Raw genomic sequence first — 12301 nt, forward strand, 5'->3', positions numbered from 1 at the left:
TTATTTTAAGTTACTAAGCAACCAAACGGCATAGAACATTTCTGGGGGGGAAAGAAAAGGTAAAAATGAATAAAGAAACAGAAAATTGAAGAATTTTTGAAAAAAGAGACATTATTTGTTTTTAGCCCAGCATAAACCTTTTGACAGGTACCACATGAATATTTATTCCTTGCAGGCTAAATTAGTTCTTTTTAGGTCTTTTGACTCAAACTATTCAAGAAAAACAAATAAATACACTAAAAATAACTCTGCCTCGACCATCAAAAACATCTAAATGTTTTCATTTTTGGCAAATATCAAATATAGTATTTATACACAATTAAAATGTAAGTAGATAATAGCTAAACGCCAATTAATAGAAAAAAATAAAATAAAACTTCAAAGTTTATTTATTTATTTAATTTATACTTGATTTAATGTTTTATTTGGAGCAACAATACAAACTTAAGAAAAGTTATTAATTCTGTTATAAATTACTGATTGAGGCAAAAGGTGTCAAATTCTGCTTTTAATTATTTAATATAAACACCTGTTAATCTTTGTTACTAAGGAAACTCCAAGAGCATTATCACAATGCGATGGTTTATATCTCTAAACATATAATTGTTATTGTGTGAGTCTCTGAATTTAGTTTTAAATGACATTATTTCATGTCATTTATGCAGATCAAAATTCATGTCAAAGCCACAAGTTGATGACACTAAAAGCTTTTGAATCATTTTGTTTGTGTTTGCAGATCCATCTGGACAGTCGTCGTTCCCAACACGGGGTCTGTACATGTGTACGGTAAGTCATACACTCACTAATGCTAACTATCTGACATTAATGGAAAGAATTTATCAGATAAATATCAAGTCTTTGTTAGGTTTTTACTACCAAAGAAAAGCATTAATGTAATGGCAGAAATGAGTCACTTTTGTTTTATGATTAAGAGTTGTACCAATAAAGCATGTTTTTTTTCCCTGAAGAATATCTTGTGCGTTTGTTTTCTTTTGACCTTCTCTTCTTTCTGAGATGTCTGAATCACACAACAACAGACTGACTCACACTTGAGTTTATTACCGCTAACCCGTGCAGCACTGTCACCAGGCTGAAACATGAAGTGTTTGCTGTCAGGGGAAAAATAACAACAAAAAAAATCCAGGTTTGGTTCAACAAAAACACCAGAAAAAACACGTATTCCCAAGTTTATGCACAACAAAGACTTCGGGTAAAACGGCTTTTCATTTGTGGTGGTTGAATCACAATGGAGATTACATAAAAACATATTTTAACTTTTTTTTTTGTTTTTAAACACAGGATATAAAGTCGTAAATGATCCATAATATCTAAATTTAAAGCATTCTCATAAAAGATTGAGACGGGCTTCTGTGGCCCTAAATCACAAAAGCATATTGCTGGTGAGTCAAAAGAGCTTTTGTGCTTCGCTGTCGTTATAGAAACAATACAAAGAGCCTCGCTCTGCATTGTGAAAGTGAGATGAAGGGGAATAATTTGTCACTAATTGAGATGACATTCTTAAAGTAGGACTCCTCTTCTGCCACTAGAGGGCAGCATAACCAAACCCAAGGTGCAGGGTGTTTTCAAGTAGGACAGAAAATATGCAAATGGATTCCATCCAATCCAAACCATTTCACAAACTAACAAACAATAGTTTTATTAATGTGATCTTTGGCTGAGACTTCAGAGAAAAGTTGTATAAGATACATGACCTCATAAGGCAATTGTGGAAAACAGTGAACCCACTATAAACACAAAAACCGATCCCATATAAAAAAAATCCCATATGAACAGAACAAAAGTGTACGTTTGCATTGCCATACGTTGGCTTCCTGCAGGCACCTAAAGGTCGGGGTATTGTTGTGTAAAATTCCAGTTGGGGGTTTATAGTCAGCAATTCATCTTGATTGGACAAATATTTTCATAAAAAAGAACAAGATCCCGCATTAATGACAGAAAACCTAATTGTACCGTGGAGTTCATTGGTTTTATCTTCCCTCAGCTCCACTGGGATTGAAATATGTATAAGAGAAAGAGGGCTGGTCATTTGTGCGCATAAATTAGAGGAAAATCTTTCTGTATAAAACGGCTCTGATTTAGGCTTGAAAATGTTCCCAGGTACTGCCTCAGCTACTCACGTAAAAGTACTTTATAACCAACAAAACAACATTTCAAGTCATTATTTGTTTAAAAAGGCAAACAGAGTAAGTTTTTACAGAAAAAAAGTGAGTTGGTTTGTGCAGAAAATTGCAGCCACTGTTGAAATAAATGAAACCATAAGTGTAGTCACAGCTCTATTACACAAAATCTAACATAAAATGTGAGACATGAAGAGAAGCTAAAAAGCCTAACGTAGGCTGGCGTGGATGACCTCATCATTATGGCCGGCTAAAGCTGTCAAACTGAATGATTAAGGTGGTATGGAGTTTTACTGAGTGCCCTTATGCAAGTAGTGACAGCTGTGTTTTTAGTCCAAGTAGTTCAATAACCATTTGAGGAACAAATTTAGTGTCGAGTACTCCCGCTCTATTTATAATGAGAGCAGTTTAAATTTCAGGTTAAAAATAAGGGACGGACGCTGTGGCGGAGCATCAGTTTGCGCTCTCGACGGTCTTCCTGAGGGTTACCTTATGTGAAAGCATCAAGTCAGGAGGGAACAAAAAAAGAAGAAGGGGGCTCAGCTCCAAGCTGACTTTTGGTGCCTGTTTAGGTTCTAAACAGCATCCAGTTTAAAAAAAGTAAGCTAATTCACACATGTCTAACATGAGATTAAGACAAAAGTTTTACAATGTTTTTGAAGACAGAACCCATCAATAGAAAAAGTCACAAGAAGAAAAGCTAAAACCTAAAAACGATCCTATAAAGTTAATGAACTAAATTAGTAAATTATTGATAATAACATCATTAAATCATATTTTCCTCATACTGTGCTTTTTTGGCTTCATATTCGAGATTACACATGGTGTCCCAGGATCAGGCTGCAATGACGTGAGAGATGAGTGTTCTGAGTACCTAAAGGTCAACAGAATATGTCATGTTATCTCAGCTTGGCCCAAAGTGCACATCAGTGAGTACAGGTATGCAGATGCAGGTAAATGCTTCCAGAGAGCGTCCCTCTTCATGAGCCGTGTGCCATCTGTTAAAACTGGACTGGACATATTGCTTGTTGTTATTAACTAGTTTTTTTCTTCTTCAATAAATTATGTGCTTGGGATTACCCTCAGTTTTGATGCTTGTGCCTCTGACAAGAAAACAGACAGTATTTTGGCTTTGGAGAGATTCAGCATAATAAAAAGTTCACACTCTCACGAGTTCTCATGTTATTTTAAGGCCGATGCTCAAGCGGAACGCTCGAGGTCTTGACTTGAAGCCAGTGTCCATGGTCCAAGGCATGCAGGTCAGTGGTCAAGAGCATGCTGCTTCAAGATAGAAGGCCTTTCCTGGATTTCATGCTTACACAACACCGTTTTGCAAGTGGTCAGGGGTGAAGCAGCCATTGGTCTTACAGCTGCTCTCGGCTGTCTTGGTCTGGGAAAGTTTCTGTCTGGCCTTCCAGCGCTGAGCCAGCGGCTCCATGAACAGCGAGAGGGAGGAGAGTAGGTAGCAGAGCCCCGCCAGGTAAAAAGAGCAGTCGTATGTTTGAGTGTAGTCATACAGGAACCCTGCAAAACAGAAGCGTGTTAAAGACTCACTTTGATGAAAACTGTGTTTTTACCATGTTCTTGTGCCGTTTTCTCATGATATAAAAAATTAGGATTAAAGTTGCTAATTTTTGTGAATCAGGATCAGATACAAAAATGCTGTAGGTCAGAAATTCTTTTATTGTCATTGATGCAGCAAAAATCTTGGTGCTCTCCAGCTCTTTAAAAAAATCAAGGCTGACTAAAATAAATTTAAAAAATAAAGTGGGAATCATGAAAAAGAACTAAAACATGTTAAGTCAACAGCCATGTCTCAAGTGGTTGAGCAGGTTGGTCAATGATCAAAAGGTTGGTGGTTCGATCCCCGCTCCCCCCAGTCAACTGTTGTGTCTTTGGGCAAGACCCTTCACCCTCCCTGCCTCCATCGTGGCTCCACTTGTGTATGAATGCCTCAGTGATGGTCAGAGGGGCTGTTGGTGCATATTGGCACCCACGCCTCTATCAGTCTGCCCCAGGGCAACTGTGGCTACATCAGTAGTGTTATGAAAACCGCAGAAAAATCCATACTTCCATTTTTATGCCTTGGTCTAACTCGGCCACTCATGGGTGAAGGCAGGATACACCCTGGACAGGTTGGTAGTGTGTCACAGGGCCACAATCACAGACGCATTCACACATAGTGACAATTTAGAGCAGGGGTCATTAAGTGGCAGACGGAAGTCTCAATCCGGACCCAAATGTTGGGTCATGTGGATCCAACATCTGGGTCTGGAGCCAAACCCATATGTTGGGTAATGGGGACCCAGCATCTGGGTCTGAAGCCAAACCCAGATGTTGGGTCATGTGGACCCAGCATCTGGGTCTGGAGTTGAACCCATATGTTTGGGTCATGTGGGCCCAGCATCTAGGTCTGGATCCCATCTAGGTCTGGATCTCAGATGCTGGGTCCGCATGGTGTTGGGTCATGCGGACCCAGCATCTGGGTCTGGATCCTTACCCAGATGTTGGGTCATGTGGACCCAGCATTTTGGTCCCAACTTGACGCAAAACGAATCCATTGGGCACCTCTTGCTTTAATGGTGCAGTTCTTGTTGTCATTGCAACACATTCTCACTATCAAGTGGTGCATGTGGACTCATACATGTCTAAGGAGTTTCTTTGGGGAGAAAAGAGCCCATGAGGAAGCTGAAGAAGAGCTGTTTACAGACACAACCAGGAGTCTTCCACCAAATATGGATTTAAGGAGACATTTGTTTCCACGTACCAAACCACTCTGCATAATATGGCGAGTACTAATCTGTGCACCACCATGCAGCCCAGAAGAATCCAACCCATTATTATTAATAAATAAAAATGTAGACACGTATTGCACATATACATTATTCTTCCTGAGCCACTAAGCATTGCACATGTTTGGCAAGCTTACAGTTTTCTTTCCTGAGTTGTCATCTGGCTCAAACCTGTATGGCCAACAGTCCCATCCACAGCTCAAGCAAATTATGAAACTGTCTTAAAATGGCAAAATCATAATTAAAAGATCATTGAGAACGGAATGGGACTTTAAAGATCTACTCATCAGTTAACAGCCAGCTAAAGTAAATACTTGGAATCAGACTCTCGATGGTGACTCAAACGGTTAGAAAACCTCGACAGAAAGTCCTTCAAATATAGAAACGTGTTCCAGCACAGTAGATGAAACATCTGAGCATCAAAGTCACAAGATTTAACCAATTGGACTGAGCTAGCAGAACCACACAGACACAGTCAGTATTGATTGCGCTCACAAATAATTCTGCTGATTAGTCTGACCTTTGTTTTAAAGCCCCAAATAGATAACTCAGACACTCAGTGATTTGGACTCTCTCGTGTTTGTGTTTCTGAGACTATCGCAAAATCCATGCGTGTAAACTTCGACTCATCGCCACAAAAAAAACTCAACCAGCTGAAAGACGGCTGGCATTATTCCAGGCGCCTCCTGACAGCAACAGCTGAAAGTATGCTACCTTGAAAAGAATGAAGATATTGTTATGCCTCGTGGCCTAACGTCAGTTTCATACTTGAACAGCGGGGAAGACAAACACAGCCCCAAGCTATTTCTGTCCCAACCTAAAAGGGCCATTAGTCATGTTTCAACCTTGAAATATATAAGCTCCTGTGAGGGGATTGCTCAACTCAGTGAGGAGAGACCAAGTCATCAGGTTCAAGGGCCCCTCACTTCAAATCGGGGCCAAATGTTTCTCATTATGGCAAGAAGGAGTGTTTTCCTAGAAGTCCCCAGATATTAGGAGAAAAAAACACATGGGCTTAGAATCTGTGTTTATCAGAAGACCATATGTAGTTCTGTGTTTACAGGTTTAAAAGGCAGCAGATTGTGTCATAATTAGGGTAACAGTAAACACGCATTATTCTTTTAACACACGTAAAAAGCATTCAAATAATTAGAGTGTAGGAATATGACATGACAAAAATCAGTGCACACATTATCTAACTCTGATCAACTCAAACTGTTATCAGTTAGATCTCAGAGATAAACCCAACACACACACAGTGCTGTTACTGCATAGGGTCTGACTTGACATGCTTATAGGTATGTAGAAATTTGACCCAGTAACCTTTGTGCAGATTTTCCTAAAAGCAAATCCAGATTTCCAGTACACACTTACGCTGGCACCGGTGGTAGGTTGTTTCAGCTTTCATGCTGCAGAGTGGCTGCTTGATCCCGACAAGCAGACACAGGTCAAGTTGACACAGAACGCATGCCAGCAAGTATTGGTTTATAAGATACTCTGCCAGCTGTTTGCTACATTCAGATTCTTTTTTTTTTTTTGATGGATATGAAATTGCTGGATATTTTCTTAAATATATTCTTTTATAGTTTTTGATGAATGTTTAATCTAAATATATGTATATTTTTTGGTACATTTGCAAAGTGTTCTCAAACTGGGATAGTAAAGCAGGCCAACAGGGGGCAGTACATCACACAGCCATTCTATAAGCGGTAAACGTTTAAGTATGTTTTTGATTGTTGCCCACAACAAATAACCAAAATTCAAGGATTCATTCAAATGCGTAGGGTGGAGGCAGTGGATGCAGTTGATTTTTCTCCCTGACACTAATAAATGGCGTACTTGTTGTTGCTACTAAATTGAGGGACTTTTGTGAACCAAACTCAAGATGAAGCTGGATTTTTCTCATTGCTGCTTTTTATATTAGGGAGTGTTTTACGGTGGGGCAAGAAGGTATTAAGTCAGCCACCAATTGTGCAAGTTTTCCCATTTAAAAGGATGAGAAAGGTCTGTAATTTCCATCATAGGTATACCTCAACTATGAGAGACACAACAATAGGAAAAAAATCCAGAAAATCCTATTGTCTGATCTTTAAAGAATTAATTTCTAAATTATGGTGGAAAATAAGTATTTGGTCAACAACAAAAGTTCAACTTACTACTTTGTTACATACCCTTTGTTGGCAATGACTATAAGGGTTTTCTTTAAGTCTTTACAAGGTTTTCATAAACTGTTGTTGATGTTTTGGTCCATTCCTCCATGCAGATCTCCTCTAGAGCAGTGATGTTTTGGGGCTGTCGCTGGGCAACACGGACTTTCAACTCCCTCCAAAGATTTTCTATGAGATCTGGAGACTGGCTAGGCCTCCAAGACCTTGAAATGCTTGTCACAAAGCCACTCCTCCATTACCCAGGCTGTGTGTTTGGGATTGTTGTCATGCTGAAAGACCCAGCCATGTTTCACCTTCAATGTCCTTGCTGATGGAAGGATTTCACTCAAAATCTGATGATGCGTGGCCTCATTCATTCTTTCCTTTACACAGATCAGTCTTCCTGATCCCTTTGCTGAAAAACAGCCCCAAAGCATGATGTTTCCACCCCCATGCTTTACAGTAGGAATGGTGTTCTTTGGATGCAACTCAGCATTCTTTCTCCTCCAAACAATAGAGTTCTTACCAAAAAGTTCTATTTTGGTTTCATCCGACCATAGGACATTCTCCCAATCCTCTTCTGGATCATCAAATGCTCTCTAGCAAACTTTAGACAGGCCTGCACATGTACTGGTTTAAGCAGGAGGACACGTCTGGCACTGCAGGGTTTGAGTCCCTGGCGGTGTAGTGTCTTACTGATGGTAGCCTTTGTTACATTGATCCCGGCTCTCTTTCTGGTGTCCTTAGACAGATATTTGGTCTTTGTCATAGTGAAGTTTGGAGTGTGACTGTTTGAGGATGTGGACAGGTGTCTTTTATATAGATAACGGGTTCAAACAGGTACCATTAATACAGGTAAAGAGTGGTCAACAAAGGATCATCTAACAGAAGAAGTTACAGGTCTGTGAGAGACAGAAATCTTGCTTGTTTGTATGTGACAAAATACATATTTTCCACCATAATTTACAAATAAATTATTTAAAAATCAGACAATGTGATGTTTTTTTCTTATTTTGTCTCACATAGTTGAGGTATACTTACGGAAAATTCTTTTTTTTTTATTTCATTTTTATTCATTAAAAAACATACAATATAAACTTGAGTTGTAAACTCAAGCATGATAGAAAAGGAAAAAAAAAATGAAAAGGGGACAGAAAGAAGAAAAACTTATTTTGTCTGCCCCTTTTAACAATCAATAAATCAATCAATAAAAAAGAAAGATACAGATACACAAGCATTCGGCTGATTCATTATACAATAAGATAGGATTGGGAAAGAAAAAATCAAAATCTTATAATTACAACATCAACCAGTGTGAAAGGAAAATCATACCTCTGGGATGAGTAAAATTCATCTTTTTAAGTGGGAGAATTTGCACAATTGGGGGCTGACGACCAGTAAATTATTTTTTGTGCCACTGCATATAGCCAAAAGTCTGCTGAAAAAATGGTTTTACCAACTCAAAGCTCCAGTTTCTCTTATTGGCTGTTACTTTTTGCACAAAGAGCACATTAAACCCCAGTAGATCAAAATAAACAGCAAGCAATATTCCAGAGATGTGATTTTATTCCTCTTGTTAATCAAAACAAACTCGGCCTTAACACAGAGAGGTAATTCTCTTATTCCGAGGGAAGTGAAATGCATTTGTTTACCTTACATAACTATATGTAAACTTTATGAACTCAAATTTACACTGGGTTATAGGTATTTATGAATGAATACAGGATTATTCAAATTTATTTTTAAACACAGCAAAAAAATGTAGGGCTGAACTTATATGTTTTCAAAAATCATCCTTGAAGGTTTGAACTCACCTGCCAAAGGAGGACCTGTGAGGCAACCCAAGCCAACAAAGAACATGGAGAAGCCCATGGAGTTATTCAGTTTCTCTGAGCCGACGAGATCAACCTGCAGGCAAAAAACACAATCCTGATGCTCTTTACGCTGACATTTTCACTGTAGTTTCAAAATGTTGACACTATATGTTGTTACACTTCATCACAGCTACTTTCGAGATAGTTGTTTATGATTTGCTTGCTCAACGTTATTTTTTTTATTTATGTGATTATATTTATTTAAGTGAAAAATGATTGAAAAATAATAATGCCATGTGTCCAATAGAATTGCAAGCTATTAATAATTACATACAATACAAATATTTCACTCTTGGTTTTAAAGCAACATAAAGAATCATCATTACATGAAGTTAATGTAATATAACAGCACCTAATATTTCTATTTTACATCAGTTACTTTACAGTTTTTATTGCTTTTGAGGCAAATGATGAGTATCAATTGTCATTGAAGCTGTGAGTAGCATTACTGTAGAAATCATCAATGTAATGCCCACTTCAACTATATTTTTTCCATTGTATAAGTGTTCCCAGTGGTGTTTTAATTATGATTATGCACTTTTCAGTCAAAATCGTGTCATTTTTTTAAGACATAGGCTGTCTGAATTCCTTCACTATACTCACCACATAATGCACTATATAGTGCACTATGTGGTGTCGCCATTTTGTAGTGCTGTACGAATGTGCAATTTCAAAATCAAGTGCACTAGAAATTTTACAGAAGTTTTTGTGAAAAACTAGTGTACATTGATGCCAATATAGACCACAATGCATTGCGTTTGGACAATTTTTGAAAAAAAAAAAGTGTTTAAATATAACTTTTAAATAAACCATCCACATTTTCATCATCAGAACACAGTGGATTCATAATTAGACATTGTAAAATGTTCATATTGATAAGATTTTGTGAAATCGGTNNNAAAAAAAAAAAAAAAAAAAAAAAGTAGTGACCATGGTGTCCTAATTGCTTCTAAAATCCAGGGCACTACATTATATAGTTTTAGTAGTTCGGGATTAGGATGGAAATTTGGACATAGCAATAGTTTCTGTATTGGGCTATATAAATAAAATTGAATTGAGCTGTAGAGTAGCAGGAGCTCATCAGAAATCCCCCTCTGAGTTGTGGACGGGACTGTTGGCGCGGAAGTTAGCTTCCATTAATTTATCATGAACCGTTTGTTTACACTCCCGCTAGCTTATAGCACCTCACATCCCAAGCTAAAATTAGCGTAGCAAAAATTAAAAAAATGCAAGGGAGACTTTGCAGTTGCTGGGTCACAAACCTGAGCTTTTTCAAACCATGGGTTTTCATCAGCTCCTGATCCAACATGATTTGAATAACAAAATAGTTTTAAGTTTTAATCTTAAATTCTTTTACATATGCCCTCCATCACAAGAAAAATGCTCCAAGAACATGTTTAAAACACCAAAAAGGAATTACAAGGACTGATAGACAATACTGTTCTGTATTTAACATTTATAACACTTGTTTTTATTTCGTAATGCGGGGAAGAAAAACGAATATTAGCCACAAGAGTGAGTTATAATTGTGAAATATAGACACATCAAAGCTTCACCTTTACTTTTACTTAAACAATACATTTGAATAAATTGAGCCTTTTTTGTTTGTGTCTTTTTATGGATTTTCTACTTAAATAATTAAAAAAAATCACATCTAAAATCTGGCCTGGAGGCATATCCTGACCTTTGATACCACATACCTGGAAAGAGAAACCTACTTCTGTAGTTCACCATTTCAGGTTTGAAAACAAGAATGTGACCTTAACAGACTGAATACCTAATGACTTAATGTAGGGCCCCACCTGTAACTGCTGCTGAGAAAAGAACTCCACCAACCAAAAAGGACAGGTTTTAACGTCTTTACATGATGTAATAAAACCGTTTATCTATTTATACGTAAAAACGGATTTATTACACTTCACTCACAAAATGGGAGCAGTGCATATGAGGTTACATGAAGACTGAAAGCAGGCTCTGACCTCCCCAGGCTCTGCGCCTCTCTTTTATTCATTGTGCTGTTTGGGACGCTGTCATGGGGAGGAGGGGAAATGCAACAACGTGCCATCAAACATGGAGGATTCAAACATGTCTTTGTAGCTCTTTCTGGTCCTTTAGTGCAGAATTTATTAGAGTTTTTGTTTGTCAGTATCCTTGAATTTGTAATAGGGATCATAAGCTTTATAGCTCAGTCAAGAATATGAACGTTTACTCTAAGAAAAGTATATATATTTTTAATAACAGTCAGAGTTGCACTGCTTTCCAATTCTACTATTTTCTAGTTTTGAAAATGCATTCATTCCCACCACTATCAGTCTGCTCCTCTATCTTCAAATTTTGCACACATTTGCATAATTATTTATTTACTTATTTGGTGAGCTGTATTGTACTATCACTTCTTATTTTCTTTGAGCTGCCATGACAAGTGTAATTCTCCCTGTGAAATCAATACAGTTCAATTCATATCAATTGCAAAACAGTTTATGAAAAGACCAGCTCTTTTTTTTCTTCAGATTAGAATCAGCCTTACCAGAACAGGAAGAAGCAAAGCCATGTAACCACCGCAGAAGATGGCGAAAAAGACAGCGTACACCATCAACAGGATGTAGGAAGTTGCCAGCGGGGAGAGCAAGTTGACCAAGCCGCAGAGTATAAGGTAGGCTTTGTGGAAATGGTATTTGTGGAACAAGTTCCTGTCAGTCACCCAGCCAGAGGCCAGCTGAGCAATGGTCTCTGTGATACCTGTAACAGAGTATCAGAGTGGAGGATTAGAAATATGACATAAAAATAGCAACAAAAACAAACAAAACCAAAGGAGGTTTATGACCAACAACCTGTTATTCATTCAACTTGTTTACATCAACTTTTTCTTGGGCACCCATCTTGTTTCTCTGATCCTTGGCTCTGCTGGGGAACAATGACGGGGCAGAAACAGACTACTGTGCTGAGGTCAACTGGAATGTGATAGGCCATGCAGGAACTGCAGTGTTGTATCGACTACCACAGGAATAGCTACACGCAGACAGTGCTAGTCTATTGATCAATGACAAAACTGGTTCTGTGCAGATCATATTAGCCATCCTGTGCGTAGCATCTGCAGCACCTCTCCATGAATTGTGTCCAACAGTGAGCTTGACACGCTGTAAGATCCTGTCGAATTTTAGTGTACACCTGGCTTTACGTTTCACAGAAAAATAAAATGATACCCATGTCCTTACTAGATAAATAAAGCTTCAGCTGAGTAAAACCTCATGCAATATCCAGGAAAGAAATATATAAACAATACAATTAGCCCTCTGTAGCTCCGCCCCTGATTGATTGTTTGTCTTGTTTTTTGGGTTTTTTTTTTTTTT

The 12301-nt window shown here is 38.0% G+C and overlaps 1 protein-coding gene across 4 annotated transcripts in view; it reads right to left on the reverse strand.

Annotated features, from left to right (window-relative positions):
* Positions 1-1039: 1039 nt before the first annotated feature.
* Positions 1040-12301, reverse strand: part of slc16a4 (solute carrier family 16 member 4) — a 33997-nt gene continuing 22735 nt past the window's right edge. For all 4 annotated transcript variants that reach the window (XM_024292374.2, XM_024292375.2, XM_024292377.2 and 1 more), the window contains 3 exons: positions 11479-11690; positions 8892-8985; positions 1040-3662 (listed from right to left, as the gene is read on the reverse strand). In XM_024292374.2, coding sequence (XP_024148142.1) covers positions 3454-3662; positions 8892-8985; positions 11479-11690 — 515 coding nt within the window. In that variant the 3' untranslated portion in view covers positions 1040-3453. The remainder of the gene's footprint in view (positions 3663-8891; positions 8986-11478; positions 11691-12301) is intronic.

Source organism: Oryzias melastigma, linkage group LG7 (assembly GCF_002922805.2).
Source record: "Oryzias melastigma strain HK-1 linkage group LG7, ASM292280v2, whole genome shotgun sequence".
In the NCBI taxonomy this organism is placed as follows: Eukaryota; Metazoa; Chordata; class Actinopteri; order Beloniformes; family Adrianichthyidae; genus Oryzias; species Oryzias melastigma.